Source organism: Choristoneura fumiferana, chromosome Z (genome assembly GCF_025370935.1).
Source record: "Choristoneura fumiferana chromosome Z, NRCan_CFum_1, whole genome shotgun sequence".
In the NCBI taxonomy this organism is placed as follows: domain Eukaryota; kingdom Metazoa; phylum Arthropoda; class Insecta; order Lepidoptera; family Tortricidae; genus Choristoneura; species Choristoneura fumiferana.
In genome coordinates this window covers 31,704,503-31,722,551 of record NC_133472.1, presented here as the reverse complement: position 1 = coordinate 31,722,551, position 18,049 = coordinate 31,704,503, and the positions used below count along the sequence as shown (strand labels likewise).

Genomic DNA, 18,049 nt, shown 5'->3' with positions numbered 1-18,049 from the left:
TTAAAATGTTTTGTTGACAAACAGATGGCAGTGCATGCAAATGGCGTTAACACGCGATCCTACGTAAGGGCCCGGACGGACTGTCCGCTCACCTCACGCTCGCTCGGCTCGGCGGCAAGGCTCGGTCCTGCGGTCCCTTTCGTGCTTAGGGCACACGCTCGCACGGCGCCGACATTGGTCGCACTGCGGACCAATGGCGTCACTCGTCGCGCCACCTCGCCACTGGCTGCCGACGTGACGGTGTCGCGCCGGAAAAAGCGGAGGGGAAAACTACTCACGAAATCGCCTACGTCAACCTTTTGCGTCCCGCCATTCGTTTCAGCACCAAATTGGCAATAAAGGCCACACCGCTCTCGCTGACAGGCACCAATGGCATAGCCCCAATAGGGGATGCTCCCGAAGCAGTCCTACTGACGAAATCTCGTTCGATATAGCGGTCCCACTTTTCGAATCTAGAATATAGATACAAACAATGAAATAGGTATATTACCCAATTCTGTCTCGAAACATGAAATAGAAAATATTAAGTAGGTATGTACTTCATAACCTCATAACCAAGGATTTCATCTCATAGCAGAAAGAATGTGCAATCTTTTTGTAGGTAACCAACTAATTAATTTTATATTGGAAATGTAAAGGAATTAAAAATACTCCACTTGTCCGTGGTCTCGCATCCAAGGTGTTTAACCCTACCTAATACTATTACGCTAATAAGTATGTAAAAATGAAGGTAGGTAGTGACAGGAGCGGTCCAGTAGATAGGTATCACAGCGCGTTCAAAACCACGAATAATGTCTGAATATTTTAAGTGAGGTCAATGACTGTAGGTAGGTACCTACTCTATGTAATTAATTAGGTACAAGGGTAAGCCTAAAATAACACATATGCAATGTACTACCTAATCAACCTTTAACGTATAGTCCCCAGTTGACCCCATCAACATACCTACCTAAGGCAGAATTTGACAATATTATATCTATTAGCCCATAATTCCAAGACAGCTCTAGTAATGAAATAACCCTCTTTCGGGAAGTCGGGTAAAACATTTAATTTTAACCAGGTAAACTATGTTCATTTTCAGACAACTAATTAGCTTTGAATTATATACATAGATTAAGTTGGCTAACAAATGAATTCACAGTTCCCCATGCAAAATTTGGAAAATGATAGAGTCGCATTTTGATAGCTCATTTGGTGGAGATTGGTAGGTACTTGAAGATCTCTAACTACTTCTATTATCGAGCTATGATACTCGTAACAGCAAAAACATCTGAACACGCTGCTATGCCGTTAACAATAGAGTCGTGTTCACATATTTTTAAACAAATTTTTGCTCAGACATTTAAGAACTCGCTTGTACGATCAAAAAGTACCTTATGCAACCATGAGTTGATAGTTTGAACTGCAACATTACTAAGAAACGCGTCTTAAACAGTGTCAAATAACACGTTTGTTTCCCATGGCGGTGCGACTCGTAAACAGAGCGTCAGCAACCGGTCACCAATACGTAATCGTACGCCAGAACCCGATACCTACGTCGCCGGATTGGTACTACTTCTATAGGTGCCTCTTCCTAACTGCTTGGTGACAATTTCGCAGCAGCCCGCTCAAATAATTCAAATATCAAAGACTACTTTTGTACTAGCTTCTTCGCGTGAAACATCGGAATTTCGAGATTTTACTGAATTCAAATGGGAATCCCAAAAGTTACACGTGGCACGGAAATAAGAGCGTGACCTGTAGGTAAAACTTCAGAAGAATTAATAAAATTAATTGTACCGAATACCTACTAGATAATTAAATTGTAAAGAAGAGTTCTGTCCCCCCGAATTAAATTAGGTACATAATATCGCTTGGCATACCTACAGTCGAGTTCATAAACATGTGAGCAATAATTTTATCAAAAAAATCTGAACACGCTTCTACGCCGTTAACAGTCGTGTTCAGTCAGATATTTTTGATCAAATTTTTGATCACAAGTATGAACTCGACTTTACCCAGTTTCAACTACAATTTCAGTAGTTACCCACTGAAAGACCTTAGACTTTAGTAAGCCCCCCCCCTCGGAATTTAGTTCTCGAAAAAAGTGTATTTTATTTATTTATTTTAAGGAGAGCAAAACAGCAGCAAATGTATACAATATGTACCTACCTACTTATAAAATAGATACACTCTTAAATTCACTTACTCCCTAACGAGCCCCCACTAAGAAATATGGTATAACTAAGTGATTTATGTAGACTTACACTATAAGTACACTGTGTTACATTAAGGTTTCATAAATTTTGTTTTTGAACTTTTGTCTCGTCATATCAAATATATCCACTGACAGAGGTATTTATTATTATAAGAGTTACACAAGCGTCGCAAAGGTGCGCGATGACCAGCGTTGCTGGAAGAGAACGGGACGGCGAACAAGGCGACGGACCGAGAACTGAAACGTGAAGGAACTCTAAAGCTGACCTGCGATAGTAGCTCTGCACTGTTGTAGTGCCCTCTACAGATGTTGTACAATGTTACCGCATCCGACACGTTATGCTTAGTTTCGAGGGAAGATACTTTTCATCTCTCCTGTTCGGAAAGTTTAATTTTCATGGGTAGATAGCCGGGTGGAAAATTGCGTTTTCATCTCTAGGGTGGAAAGTATTTTTTTTTTTAATTTTTCGATTAGCCACGGAGTCGAATATAATTGAGTCACGTCAATGACACTTTTTTTCACGTTTCGGCATGGCCATCTAGATGCACGTCGTGACCAAGGAGCTTATATACAACACGAAGGTTGATCGCCGAACATCCGTTTGAAACAAGAAATTTGATCTTTATTACGTCACGAACATATTCCATCTCTTTCTTTAGTTAGGTTAAGAAAGAGATGAAAGTCATTCGTGAAATGTGAAAGAAAGAGATGAAATATATATATAAATAAGTAATAAAGGTCAAACTTCTTCGTTCGGCGTTCAACCACCAGTTTTGTATATAAGCTCCTTGGTCGTGACCAACTCGATTTTTTTTATAGTCGGCCGTGGCAAGTGGCCAGTCGAAAAGGTACCGTTGGAGGTTGGATATAAGTAAATTCAATTTATTATTATTCTCCTTTTTTGTATTTTACTTTCCTCACAGTCGAAATGAAAAGTAGAATGTCTAACTCGGGTGAAATTACCCATTTCCCCTCGAACTATTGGCGCTCTCACGAAATATCTCGGGTGAAATGGGTCACTTTCCACCCTTGGTTATCAATCTACTATTATAATACTTCAATAGGTTACATTACAGTAGCAGCAGTATTTTCTTCCCTGTCAAGCATCTATGCATAGCCCGCAAAAACTTTTTTGGACCATTTCAATAGAATTACAATATTTAGCATAGAATGGACTCCAAATCACAGATGCGTACTCAAGATGTGGCATGACCAGCGTCTTATATAATAATAAATATGAGGAAACTCTTTTAAAACTTGGCGGTTCTCAAAACAAAACCTGTACCCTTAGTGTAAGTTTTCGGTCACAAAATACGTCTCGATCGCGTTCGCGCTAAAATCTCAATTTGCATGAAAACACGAACGAACAGCGCCTCTAGCGGAACGTTTGCGATGTTCGTGTTTCCATACAAATTGAGATTTTAACGCGAACGCGATCGAGACGTATTTTGTAACCGAAAACTTACACTAAGGGCACTGGCATCTGGAGGCCCTTAGGCACATGCCTTCAACATGCAATCGGAAGTCCTGTCTATTGTCAAATACAACGCCCAGATCTCTAGTGGATATCACTCTTCTTATTGGTGAAGCATCGATCATATAATCAAAACTAATGAAGTTTATTTTTATTTTTTGTGTATGATATTTGCATGCACTTGTCGCTCGCTAACTGCAACTTATTTATCAGACAATATGTAAAAAACTGATCCAAGTCGCTTTGGATCCCAATGCAGTCATCTTTGTTTTTATCAATTTTATAGATTTTTAAATCGTCTGCAAACAGAAGGAAATTACAATTATCAAAACAGTATTTTATATCATTTTTAAACAAAGTACACAGCAGCGGACCCAGTGACGATCCTTGAATCACATTTTAGCGGGTAAGTACCGTAAACTCAGGTTTCTATAGTCCCAAGCGTTCATCAATAGTCCAAACGGATTTTTTAACATTTCGAACAATTACAGAACTGCTAACGTTTAGGAGGTTCATCGTGCATTTTCTATTGGATTAGGCTGCGATGAACCTCCTAGATGACGTGAGCAGTTCCTTTATTGTTCGAAATGTGAACAAGTCCGTTTGGACGTTTCTGACGCTCGTGATCGCAATCAAATGACAGATATCGCACACAAAAACTGTCATTTGATTGCGATCGCAAGCGTCAGAAACGTAAGGCAATACAGCCTCAGGCCTGCAAGACGACAGTCTTTTGTTTCAATGCAAAACATCAATTATATTTAAGGATACATGAGTCAGCTAACCACAATAAAGGCCATACACGACCATACATATCACGACCTGAAATCAAGAACTTGAATTTCTATGGTTCATTTGTTAGTTACTGAATATTGCAACTTGATTTTTTTGGGATAATTTTCATAATTTTGACGTTTTAAGAATACATGTCAGAAAGAAATACCTAATTTAAGTCTGGTACAATTTTATTTGTCTTACGAATAAAACCTTAATTTCTAGGAGTTTTTACTTATATCAGTGCATGTTTGAGAAAAGCACTATACAAGCCTCAGCCTGAAAGAACTTGCCAGCCTCGTATACCTATCCATAATCTATACATAAGCGGCCTGCAAGCCTTTCTTTCCCGTCCTCTGCAGTAATAGTACAAGAACATACTATTCCTGAACCTCTGTTCAGTGTTCAATGGAGTAAAAATGTCCTATTATTATTATCAATTAATTATCTGAAATATCTGTGCATCTCGTTCGCTACCATGTGTTTCCTCGTCCGCTGCCCCACACCTCGCTCCTTGTTTGCGTACATAGTACCTACTGGGGGGCTACTACGAAATTTGAAAATCGAAGTATTCGTATGGTACCGTCCCTCTCACTCTCGTATAAAATAATATCAGCGTCAGCGGGACCGCAAGGTACGAAGTTCGAATTTTGCACTTAGTAGTATAGGCCTACAATGTTAGCAGCGCAAGCGCGGACGCACGTGTCGTGTGACATTGTTGTTTTGTTACGATATTGTTTGTTTTGCTCACCCTCCAAAACATGACTATAAAAATAATACACTTGCAGTTCGAACTTTAATTTTAATAGGATAAGATTCAAAGTAGTTTACGAATGTGGACTGCAATACGAATAAATAAGTGTGGCGATTAGGCTAGCCTAATAATATCTCATTAGATAACCTACCACCTCTACCATTGTAGATACCTACCTATTACATGGCAGCACGCAATTGGTCACTTGTAACTCGTTACCCCGACTACCCCGCAATGTAATGCTACTGGCACAATTTTAATATAAAGGTCCATAACTGGGCTCAACATTGTTTTTTCACACCACTCCTTCAGAAAAGAATCTTTTCCTCCCTGACGAGAGGGAGCAAAGTGCAACTTTTCTGTTCAAGGCTTGTCTAAGTGTTTTATTGCAAATGCCAATTTTGAAGTTGATAATTGTAAAGCCACGCCATTTTCTATGCTGGTTGTTCTTTAATAACAATTAGAATATTTTTTTTCAAGTATCTTAATGCTCGGTGTGAAAAGTTGTATGAGCCACTCGGGAGCAAAATTATTTTCATCTTGGGCGTTAACACTTGAATCCCTCATTTCGCTCAGGATCCTAATTTAGAATTTAGATCGTAGAATTCTTCGCTACATTCTGGATTCAATGTACGCCCTCGCCGTAAATACACCATTTTGCACCCTTGTGACACCTCCCTTGTGTTCTTAATGAAAAAAACTAATTCTAAATATTATTAAAGATCAACCAGCATAGAAAATGGCGTGGCTTTACAATTATCAACTTCAAAAAATGCCATTTGCAATAAAATACTTAGAAAAGCCTTGAATAGAAAAGTTGCACTTTGCTCCCTCTCGTCAGGGAGGAAAAGTTACTTTTCTGAAGGAGAGGTGTGAAAATAACTATTAATGTTCCAGACTTGCGTTTGACCACAATCATGTGTGATGATGAGCGGTAGCTGAACTCTCTACTGGTATAGGTACCTAAACATACTCCTGAATCATTCAACCTATTGAATGCTTAATGTCGTCGTGGGTAAAATTAGTTTGAACAACGCACCCCACATTACAGGATTAAAGTTGTGGCATTAGAGTAAATTTTAAAGCACACATAGGTATTAATAAAACTACGTATTTATTGTAATAAATAACAAAACAACTTCACATCATCCTTAAATAGGATTTGTAAATAGAATAAAATTGGTAAAATAACTTACCTAGGTAGGTAGTAGGTAGGTAAAATGACATGACAATATTCCTCGTTTATTAATTCGAGTACTATTAACTAATATAAGTAACTAATATTACAGCGACACGCGCTTATCACGTCGACATTTGAGTCATCCATCATACTGAATAGTTATTGCTAGTTAAAACAAGGAAAATATATTTATAATTATATTTAGTCCCTGAATGTGCGTGCGTATTTACCTAATTGATCTTTGAGGATTTCAAACAAAAATCCGCAAGAAAGAACTAGTGTCAGATACACCTATTGCCAGTGGCGGGCGCCCGCAACACCGCCCGCAGTGGTAGCTTTTCGACATTCATAAGTGCTTTTTATAGCCTAAATTGAATAATGATACAGTTTCACCCTTTGACTGAAATTCTAGGGTTATTTAAGTTACTAATAGAACGAATCCGTTTCACATGTAAGGGGCAATATCGTCTTCAGGCGCCTGCGATTCGCCGCACACGCATTTCATCTTACGTCGTTCCGCAGTGGTGACCGCTTCTCCGGCGGTGTTGTTCATCTCCCACCAAATAGCACCGCCGAGCACATTGCGGAAGTAAGGCGGGACGCTTCCCTCGCGAAGAAGGTACCTGAACCATAATGACAGATGCAATGGCGAAAAATATCCGTGGTTTTAGCTCGTTCGCTATATAAAATGTACCTATATGAAGTTTCAGACGAGCCTATCTACTTTTGTTTCGGTAGTTTGTTGATTGTTCTAACGGTAGATAAGACGTGACGTGTTATTATAATGCTAACAGTTCAAAGATGTGTAAGGTGCAAGATAGTATTAGTGTAGCTTACAAGTAGAAATTTTCCTCCTTGAGCTCCTCGGCGCGGCGTCGCCAGTACCGTCGCAGATTAGGACTCATCTCTTCGGCAATCTCCGCCTCCCGAGTCAAGCTCTCGCGTTCCTCTTCTAATATCTTGAAATCGTCTATGAAATCTGTTTTAACGGGATAAGAGTTGAATTAAAAAGGCGTCATTCTGAAGATTCTACAATTCTTGAGAATATCACTAGCGTATTTAGTCCCTTTCAAGCTCGTAATAGAGAAAATGGGTTATGGAATATGGATATCTTATCACACGGCATTCCCGTAGACATACATTTAGTTACATTGTAAGAGTTTAAAATGTGAACGTTTGAACTATTGGAGTGACCATAGCTCGGCTCTACCAACAACCCAGGGATCGCGACGATCAGTTTGGGAAGCCCTGGACTAGGGTACGTAGTTCTCAGTACATTGCGTCAGGAGAAGGTTTACTGGTAGTTATACCTAGTGCCATCCACGAAGACGCGTGATTTTGTCAAAATTAGCCATTAATGACATTGTAATAAGAACCACCATATAGTATCGTGAATGACTCTACCTCTACGTATAGTCTATCTCGATACTATATTTTTGTGAAGCTTAGTGAAGCTGACGTTTAGTTCCGAGGTCGGTCTAAAACACGGGTGGATTCTTAGGTATCATCATCATCATCATTCCAGCCTATATACGTCCCACTGCTGGGCACAGGCCTCCTCTCAGAACAAGAAAAACTGAATTATTTACTTACTCACCCAGGTGACAGGAATCTAGGTATGGCAATTGACCAGAATCTCGGATGAGAATGATCCGCGAGTCGTGTGCAACCTGTATATACGAGTAAGTTGTATGTTTATTATGATTATGACTGATGTACCTTCTTCAAGTTCTCCTTCGACGGATAGTTCCTCGGAGGGCAGCGGGCGGGTGGTGACGTCGGGTTTGGCGCGACTCTGCACGTCCTCGGACAGGCGACTCTTTAGATCTTCGTATATCCTAAGGCATGGAGTAGGTAGGTACATAGTACATAATGATTATAATTATAATTTATAAATAACATACGAGTATTCAGTACCTATATCAGTGGTATGGATCGAGTCATATTTTTTAAGAGTAGGAGAGCGTGACAGGTAGGATACAAACACCTTGCAGTTAGTATAAGTACCTAGTATTTAGGTACTTAGGCTGCGTTTTCACCAAAGATGTGCGAGGATGTATCGCGAGGAATGTGTTTTTCATGAACCAATAGAAACGCTTAATTTATCCATTCTCGCATGCTGGTGGAAACAGGTGGAAGCATCTCTAGCGGAAACAGCTGAGCGGAGCGAGCCAAGGTAAATAAGGCGTTTCTGGAAACGCCTTACGGAGCCAGGTTTGACATACTTGTCATCACTAACGTCACATAAAAAATGTACTTACGCAACCCGATGAGAATCGAGTTGTTACGTGCCAGGCACTGACGTCTATTGAAATAATGGCATAATTACATTAGTTCATTTCTTTACTGTCATGAACACGTCATGAATATTTTTTTCTTCCAACTGTGCTTTAATTTCATCATAACCGCACTAAATACCCAGCACAAAGCGGGACTTTTCTGCTCTAGAGCAGATTTTTTTTTATGAAAATCCTTTATTGCATTGTTTTTTTTTTAATTGCACAACCAAAGAGGTAACACAAGTATTTTTGCTATAAAATTAGCCTGCATAGTGCAAAAAAGTCTGTACGCCCATGCCGATCTGTGAAGTGTTTGGACACAAAATAATTGAATTTTTTAATTTTTTCCTCGCAATGCTGCAAAATGTGATGAAAATCATTGCGTGTATCACGGGCCGTAAGGGGATTACAAACTTTTTCTTTGTCATATTTGTCACTATATAGTGAGTCTGATATAGGGTTCCTTCCTATAAAGCAATGTTTTCAACGCGTGGGTCCGCGGGGTCGCGAAGCCTCTTTAGGGGGATCGCGAAGCCCCTATAAGTAGCTGAGAAAACTACTTCAGTAAAAAAAAGTTTAAAAATATTTATTAAGAAAATATTAACTAATAATATTTGTCACAAAATAAAATACATGTAAAGAAACAACGGGTAGGGGGTCGCGAAATATTTCTTCATATTAAAGGGGTTGTGTCATGAAAAAGGTTGAAAAACACTGCTATAAAGAATGCCACACACACACGGTACCGTCTTTAGCTTATTCCAATTCATCCACTGAACTAACAGCGACTGCATGATTTTGGCCTCATGTGTATCTCATTGGAACTTGGGTCTCTAAAGCCGAGTCTCCACTGAGCCAGCCATTCCAATGGCCATTTTCAGTGCGAATTTGAGACCTGTATCGAACAAAATCATGCCTCATGCGCTTGTCTCGCGCGGGGGTCGCTCAGTGTAGACTCGGCTTCTCTGATTTTATTAACTTTATTAAGTTACGCATCTACATGTTATTGACAAAACAGAGTGCTTAAAACGTTTGAGGAAAACCACACGAGTAGCTAACGCAACTTGTATAGTACCGGTTGGTACCGGAAGTACCTACTGATAATCTGAGACGACATTTCGTCAACAGTTACCAACAATAGTTATCAACAATAGTTATTGCTTCCGTCGCACTCGGTCGGTCACTGTGATCAAACATTCTGGAATGGATTGTGGTCATGACTTTTTTTTTAGTTCATATGAAACCTGTACGCCTTCTTATGGGATCATACCGCAATGTAAACCTTTTATTATTTAAGTTTCTACATTTAGAATTTTATGTTGCGGTATGGAATAAGGTTAGGATATTGTATCTGAGGCGTCTGATGGCGTCCTTACGACGCCATGTTCACCATATTCATGTGTGTTGTGTGAAGACAGTCTTCTGGCGAACACAACGTGAAATTACCCAGGTGGTAGGACCTTGTGCAAGGTCCGCCCGGATTGCTACCATCACCATCATCTTGCTTGCTAATCCTGCCGTGAAGCAGCAGTTTTTGCACTGTTGTGTTTCGGCGTGGAGAGTAAGACAGCCGGTGAAATTACTGGCACTTGAGGTATCCCATCTAAGGCCTCTAGGTTGGCAACGCATCTGAAATCCCCCTGGTGTTGCAGGTGTCTATAGGCGGTGGTGATTGATGAATTGATAATGTAAGCATATTTATAACCTTGACTGTATCAGATACCAACACTAACCTGTGCGCAAGCGCTTGCACGATGTCGTCAATGTGCCGCTCGTCCTCCGGGCGCAGGTCTACAATAGGCACGTGCAGGAGTGTCTCGCTGTCAGACTCCATGACCCGACGGTACCGGAGTATGGCATTCAACAGCTCCCTGGCGCCTTTTAGCTGGTTCCTTTCTTCATCCTTCCACTGCTTTTCTAGAGTTCTGCCAATTTTGAATCGAAAATTTCGAATCAACACCGCCTCATATACTGGGGGTTATAGGTATTAAAAAACTTAATAAGAATGACATTTTGTATGTAGTAGTGCACAAAATTGATATGGGACAAGTAATTTTTCGAATATGCAACTTTGATTTATCTATTTATACTATATACAAATCATCCATCTTAAGTCACCAGTTTTTTACGAGAACCTATAATAATATAATTACCATCGTATTCACCAATTATTTAGTTCTGTCGAACAATAGATGAGTTAGCCGATACGGCCCCGCCCCTGAGGCTGTATTGTATAAAATGCGGGCGCTCGCGATCGCATGCACCATCTCTTTACCCTGAGTACCTACCGTCCCTTTCACTCTCGTTTTAAATAATATAAGCGTCAGCGGGACGGCAAGACACGAAGTTCGACTTTTGTACTTTCGTAGTAAAACGGCCTGTTCCTAACTGTCAAATCAAAACTGTGGCATGGCTAGGCAAAGGCAAGGCAAGACATAAAACTCGCAAGGTTCTTTAATACAATATTTCAAAAAAATGGCATACACAGCAATAATGAATAAATGAAATGAAATGAAATGAATAAAGTTGTTGACGCACAGTACAGGAAAAAGGATTGTGGTTGACGCAACCCAAAGAAAAGAATAGTATTTTAAAAATATCAACCTATAAATATTTCACTACATAATTATCTTCTCGTAAGTATATTGCATCCCCGCTGAGGTCGTTGAGCTATTTGAAGACTCGTCAGAAAATCAAACGCTACTAAATAATAAACTACGTACAAATAAAAGCAGTCCGATATTCGATATCTACGACCTTAGGTACCTACGAATACGTAACAGGGTGACAATGTCAGTAGGTAAGGTCAGCAAAAAAAAATTGCACTGTTTTACATCACTGCTCATAAATAATTTTGTTAATTTCTGATTATCTTTTAAACAATAAGAATGCCACTTCTCGTGGAGAAAGTAACTTCAATTGTCCTGTTGAAAGTTTCTTTAAGTAAATTGAAATCTTTTTGAAAACCAAATTTTCATCATACCTTAATATGAATGCTCTGGGCAATCGTGGGGGGAGCACATTGGCTGGCTTCATAGGATGCGGCTCAAATCTCTGGTACGGCCGCATCCAATGGTAAAATCCTTTTCCAGTATCCTTCTTTAGATCCTTGTACGCCAAGTAAGCAGGCTTGTCAGCCATTTTAGACTCCATTAGCCATTTCTGAAAAATAATTAATTGTAAAAACTTTTATATTATTTAAAAATAATTCTACTTTTCCCGGACCACTATTTCAGGACGCGTAGATATTGTTTTCTCGATTCATTACTTAGTTTAATGATTAAACTATTTAACTTTAATCAAATGTTTACTCTCGGTTATTTCTATCTAACTATTTCCACTAACAAGAAAATTTATATAGGTTTATAATTGCTTACAGGGTCAATCTAAGACAACGTTATCTATGAATGAATAGTAATTTTAAATGAAGTGATCGAGACGAATATGAATACCTACCTACTTATTGAATTCATTACTCAACAGAGCCTTTATTTATTTATTAAAAATAGTTGTCCCCCCAATTTAGCTACTCGGAGATTTTATTAACCCCCGACGCAAAAAGAGGGGTGTTGCAAGTTTGACTGCTATGTGTGTCTGTATGTGGAACCGTAGCTCTTAAACGGGTGGACCAATTTTAATGCGGTTTTTTTATTTAAAAGCCGGTTTTCTAGCGATGGTTCTTAGACATTTTTCATTTTAATCGGTCCAGCCGTTTTTGAGATATTGAACTTTGAAGTGACAAAGTCGGGGGTTTTCTAACTTCTTGTTGGTTAGGTTATAACCTAACAATTTTGATGAAGTACCTAGCTAGAGAGAGGCAAGGCGACTGAAAGCAAACCGATATATAAAGTACCTTTCATGACTATGGGCCCGATTTTTGGCCCTGTCTACATTTCAACAAACCTCAGTTTCAGTCAGATGCACAGGCGTCAACAAGGAGACTAAGCTGCGATGGTCTCCGAAGGTGTCGTGTTCGTTGATGGAGCACCAAGGCTGCCAGCGGCACGCCTTTTTGTACTGTTCCAAGAGTGCGCGGTGTACCAGCTCAGAACACGTCAACTCGCTGTAAAAAAAGGAAATAAATACTCGCGACAGATTTATTTATTCTAACACAACACCAAGTAAATCCGTTTGAGAGTATCTTACCGTCTAAGCACAAAAAACCGCATAGTCTTCGCCTGATACATTTCCCTACATTTACCATGAGACACATAAGAGTTTTCCGACTTCCCATCCAGTGCTCGATCTTCATCAACGCGTTCTGAAGCGTCACCGCGCGCAGCGTATTGCTGCGCATCTTCACTTTGCACAACATTTTCATTGCAAAAATCTGCAGTATCTTCCATAAAACTTATACAACCCTCTTCATTTACTACCACAGTTTTGCAAAACGAATCTTTCAGTTTTAACCAATGTTGTTGCATTTTAGTAACGGAACACATTTCGTCATGACATATTTTAATTTTGCATGTCGTGCTAGATCGGCATTCGGGGCAGGCTTCATAGTCTATGAATAAATTTTCACCTTCGAACTTTGCAACTGTTACCGCATCCAGACTTATTTCGTAGTGATTGTTTTTATCTAATATTACACTCGTATTATTAGGTGAGTCTACAGTAACTTTTTCATCCGCTTTATTGATACTGATTGTAGCAAAATTTTCATGTTCAATGATGAAGGTAATCTGAATTGAAATGTATCCATCATTACGGACATGGTTCTTGAATTCTTCCTCTTCAAGTTTTTTAGAGGAAGAGCTTATTCTGCTGGTAGCACTGTAGTTAGTGCCTGTGTAGCTCTTTTGTGACTGTGAAGCTTTCGATTTTAATGTTTCTGTATCGAGTTCATTTACATCAACATTAGTTGTACTAAACAAATCGAAGTATTCAATTTCTTCTTCTGTCCATTCTGGGTATATTTCATCATCTTCAACCGTAAACGTTGTGATAATCCGTGTGTGGTTGGGAAAAGTAACAATTTGAACACCGTTTTTGTTCAGCAAAATATGTGTTCCATCCATTCGTCGAGAAAATACCTCCCCTAAACAATAATCCGTAGCAGTTCTTATAAGTAATTTCTCTATATCAAACGAGCAGTCATTTATCCACTTTTGTCGGAGTCCACTCGTTTCGATAATCTCAAATTCTTCAACAAATAGTTCATATTCAAGGTCTTTATTAGCAGGCAGTGATTCATCATCAGAAATCGGATTTTTCGAAGACTTAGAAGATAGTTTGCTTGGTTTCTCCTTGCCTTTGTCTTTTTCTTTTTCTGCAGGTTTATCTTTACCTTTGTCTTTACCCTTCTTACTTTTATCTGAACTTGCCTCGCTGTTGTGGTCTTCTAATGTATCGGCGTTTACAACAACTCTCTTGCTATATTTAGTAATTTTTATAAAAGAACCATTTGGTCGCAAAACTTCAATGTCACCAGAATCCTTAAAAATAATTACCTCTCCGTTCAAACTGATACATCGCATTTCTTCATCCAGATGGCGCACCGGTTCAACATAGTACTGTTTAATATGAGATAGAACTGAAGAATTTTCTTCGTGTATGGATTCAGTAATTAGTCCATTGGGCCAGGTAACATAAAGAGAATGATACGTTCTTACTTCGAATACATGAGACATTTCATTTAAATTGTCAGAAGATTCTTTCAACATACTCTCCCTCATCTTTGGATTGTCAGTCATTGAAGTCGTTGCGATCGGGATAGGTACTTCGTATTTTTGTTTCTTAATGTTTATCATCACCTGATCTTTGCTTGTTATCCTAAAAGATTCACAAGTATCTAATACCAGGGGAGTCACGAATTCTCCTAAAGCTCTATGTACCCAGAACTCGTTATTACCATTCCCAGGCACTACGTTAAGTACGACATATTCTAAATTACTAGGTATTAATAAAGTGTACATACTGGAAACGCGTGTTCCGTCATTAGAATAAAAAACACCATCTTTTCCGAACACTTCAACTCTTCTGTCACCCAAGTCATAACCTTGAAACGGTTTACTTGGTATCGGAACAGAGCTATCTGAATTACTTACTGGAGCCAATAATGACGTTCTTTTAGTAGCTGCACTTGATTTAGTTTTTTTGCTGGAGTCCCTGTCCGTTGAAGGCGGCGATCCAGTTTTTTTGGCTGACAGGGGAGTATCATCTGGCTCTGGCTCATCTGGTTCTTCCAATTTCACAATTTCTTGGAATTTCAGAGAACCTTCCATCAGAAGTTCCATATCCACGTCTTGATTTTCTACACATGATTTTGATGCATTTGGATTAACCGCTTCTTTAGATTGCGTAAGGGAATTTATAGCGAGAGTGTCATCGTAAATTTTTTCTTCATTTTTGATCCAATCGTAACGTTCCTCTAGAACGAAATCAAAAAAATCTTGTAAACAGAGTGGAGTCGCCAAATGACTTCGCCATTCTTCACGAGCTAAGCCGTCTTTATCATGACTATTAAAAAACATTAATACAAAGCAATCAGTCACTTCACAATATTTATAGTCAACGCAGTTGAATTTATTAAACGCTTCACGTAAAACTTGAAATGCGCGTGTTCCTGTAAAGTCTTCAAAGTAATCAAAATCATCAATTGTATTCAGTATTGGTTCGCCGTTGGCTATTTCAGCAGCAGAAACTAGTTCGCTTATGTCGGGACAGTCAAATAGAAATCTTATTCGTCGCACATCTTCGTCCTCTTCACTAGACTCTATAAGTTCCGAGATATTCTCACTCTTGGTCATCGATGGGAATGAAGGCGATGTTGTGCTGCTCGAGATAAATAAGGTTGGGCCTTTAGGCAATGGTTCGGCCAGAACACTACGTTTTAAATAAACCTTTTTGAATTCCGATATTGTTGTAGAAGGTAGGTGATGTTTTTTAAGCGAGCTTCTATTGTTGAATAATTTTCTACATGCTAGAATATGTAGAAGCCTATAAAGTTCAGCCGTCTCTACATCAAGTCTATCGAAACAGGATAAAAGTACATTCACATGAAAATTTACTTTTGCTTCTAGTTCACCCTCTGGACGTTCCTGATTTAGCCATAATTGATTGACTGGCATGCCTAGTAACATTGAAAAAACGATATTATTCATATTTATATTACCCAAATGAAATGTCTGGGATTTTGCTGCGTCTCCGTGGTTAATGACAATGGGATCCTTGTGATTTTCATATTCTTCTCCATAGGTAAGGCGATAATTTTTTTTATTCGAATCTGTTAAGCAAAGTACACTAAATACATCGTTTACAAGAGTTTCAGCTTTCTTTACTTTATCATCTTCAACAGGAGCAGGCCGATTAAAAGTGAAAGTAGTTGAAAGTGATGTCCCACTGCTCTGATCCCTTATTTCTTGACTCTTGCAGACAGTTTGAAGAATACTATCTAATACTGAATACGTAGTTACACACTCTAGAGGCAAATCACAGATTTGTTGATGATAATACTTTATAAATCTCTCATTTTCAGTTTCTTCTGGAATTTTAATAATGTCCAAGTTTTCTAAATAATGAGCATGTTGTCGAGTCAAATCTTGAACGTCATACATAAGAAAACATAATTCATCATATATTTTATCAGGGTCTCCAGATAAATTTTCTGAATCCCAGTAAGGTGGCGAAAAAACCACAAATGCTGTATCTTTAAAATCATCTGCAGAATCTCTGTTTATACGTAGTTGCTGTAAATCCTCCCAGAATTTCAATGATTTTTCAGTTAGAATGTCAGTTTGACTTTGTCCTCTTTTTGTAGACCGTAACAACGTCGACGGTATCTTTATTGAGGTAGGGTCAATTCTGATTTGAACCACAGCTTTCAACGGTACCCCAATTTTCACGAGGCACCCTGCTAGGAAAGGCTCGACGAATCCTGTAACTGCAACGTAAAGATTTGGTCCATCTATAGGGAAGTCATCGACATAAACTTTGTCTCTCCACTCCTCTCCTCTCACCCTTAATAATGTGTTATACTTTTTGCCTTCATCTGGTTCAGGCACAAGACTTACTACTTCTGGTTCACCTTTCTTCCCCTTTGGTTTAGGTTGTTCTGGTGGTGGTTCCGGCGGTGCAGGGGGTTTAACGTTAACTGTGCCCCTAACTTCAGGTCTGGCGATCATAGTGGAAGACTCTTGGCGCATCCCCTCACGCACTTCTAGTTTTTGGCGTTGTATAAATAGATATTCATCTTTCATTTTTAAAATGAGATGCTTAATTATCAACGCCAGTATGTCTGGTGGAATATCTTTCTTGTCTTTCAAATATGCTTGACCTTCTTCAAATACACGGAGATTATCATCTTTTACTTTTTTCTCACCACCTAGTTGATTAACCATAAATATAGTCTCAGTTTTGCAAATATTTTTTATGACAAATCTCTTTTCTTCAGCAGCAAATACTTCAAATTTGTTCAAGTACATGCGGTCTTGATCACTACCAGCGGGTTCCATGATTATAACCTTAACAGAACACGATTCATCATTCAGCGAAGCATCCTCGATGCATATTCGCCAATAATTTTCGTCCAATGTTAAATCCTTGCCTTTCTTTGGGCCCATTTTGCCGCGCTATTTTAAATTATTTTTACCAGCTGAAACAAATCATAAGATCAGTATGCCACAACATATAACTTACTAATACTCTTTGTTGCTTACCGAAGAGTATTTTGAGAGTATTGTTTGTTATGTTATAATAATATAGTATAGAGAAATTACTGACTGACGTTAAAAACGTAAATGTCGTATCTACATAGGTACTTATACTCTTTGGTGTCGTACCTACACTACACATAAGCGTAAATGGCCATGCTCAATGATCCAATGAGCTCAATAAATGGAGGTCGTTAAATTATATTTTTAAAACCATCGGATGTAAGTAATCCATCCATGCAAAGAACTGCGCAGAAATAAAGTGTTAATTTAAATATGTAGGTATGACCAGAGAACAAACGTAAAAAAAGAGAATTAGTATTCTGAACCTTTTGTAATCTCGTCTCGTGCAGGTATTAAATAAAAAATAATATTAATTACATTCAAACAGAACAATCGCCTAGATTTTTTATGATTTTGCGCATGATTTTGTGCACGCAGTGTTAGTTTTAAAGCTTTAATTTAACTTCACACATATGTATGTACGAGTAGGTAGGTATGTATTATTTATTTAAACCAGCAACTAATTTTTCGAATGAGCTGAAATTTGGAATACCTAAGTACAGTTACCAGCATTAATATCTGCCACAGCGGAGCGTGCAATAATATCTGCCACGTCCTTCCGGCCCTAGAAATAGAGTCGTATCAGATATTTATGCACGCTTGTTGCGTCAGATATTGGTGCTGGTGACTGTACCTACCTACTTGTGAATCCGTTGACAGTAGGTACAATAATA

At 38.8% G+C, this 18,049-nt stretch overlaps 1 protein-coding gene across 2 annotated transcripts; it reads right to left on the bottom strand.

The window, feature by feature from the left end:
• Positions 1-394: 394 nt before the first annotated feature.
• LOC141434384 (uncharacterized) lies at positions 395-17,372 on the bottom strand. Of its 2 annotated transcripts, XR_012452050.1 has the most exons (8): positions 12,805-17,372; positions 12,562-12,721; positions 11,642-11,820; positions 10,386-10,583; positions 8,099-8,217; positions 7,217-7,358; positions 6,396-7,002; positions 395-452 (listed from the first exon to the last, which is right to left on the bottom strand). XR_012452050.1 is itself a non-coding variant. In XM_074096809.1 (7 exons), the coding sequence occupies exons 1-7, from the start codon at positions 17,220-17,222 to the stop codon at positions 6,825-6,827; spliced, it is 5,388 nt and encodes a 1,795-aa protein (XP_073952910.1). In that variant the 5' UTR covers positions 17,223-17,372; the 3' UTR covers positions 6,291-6,824. The 2 variants fall into 2 exon arrangements, 1 of the variants encoding a protein (XP_073952910.1); XM_074096809.1 differs by lacking the exon at positions 395-452 and having other exon boundaries at positions 6,291-7,002; positions 10,392-10,583.
• Positions 17,373-18,049: the final 677 nt, after the last annotated feature.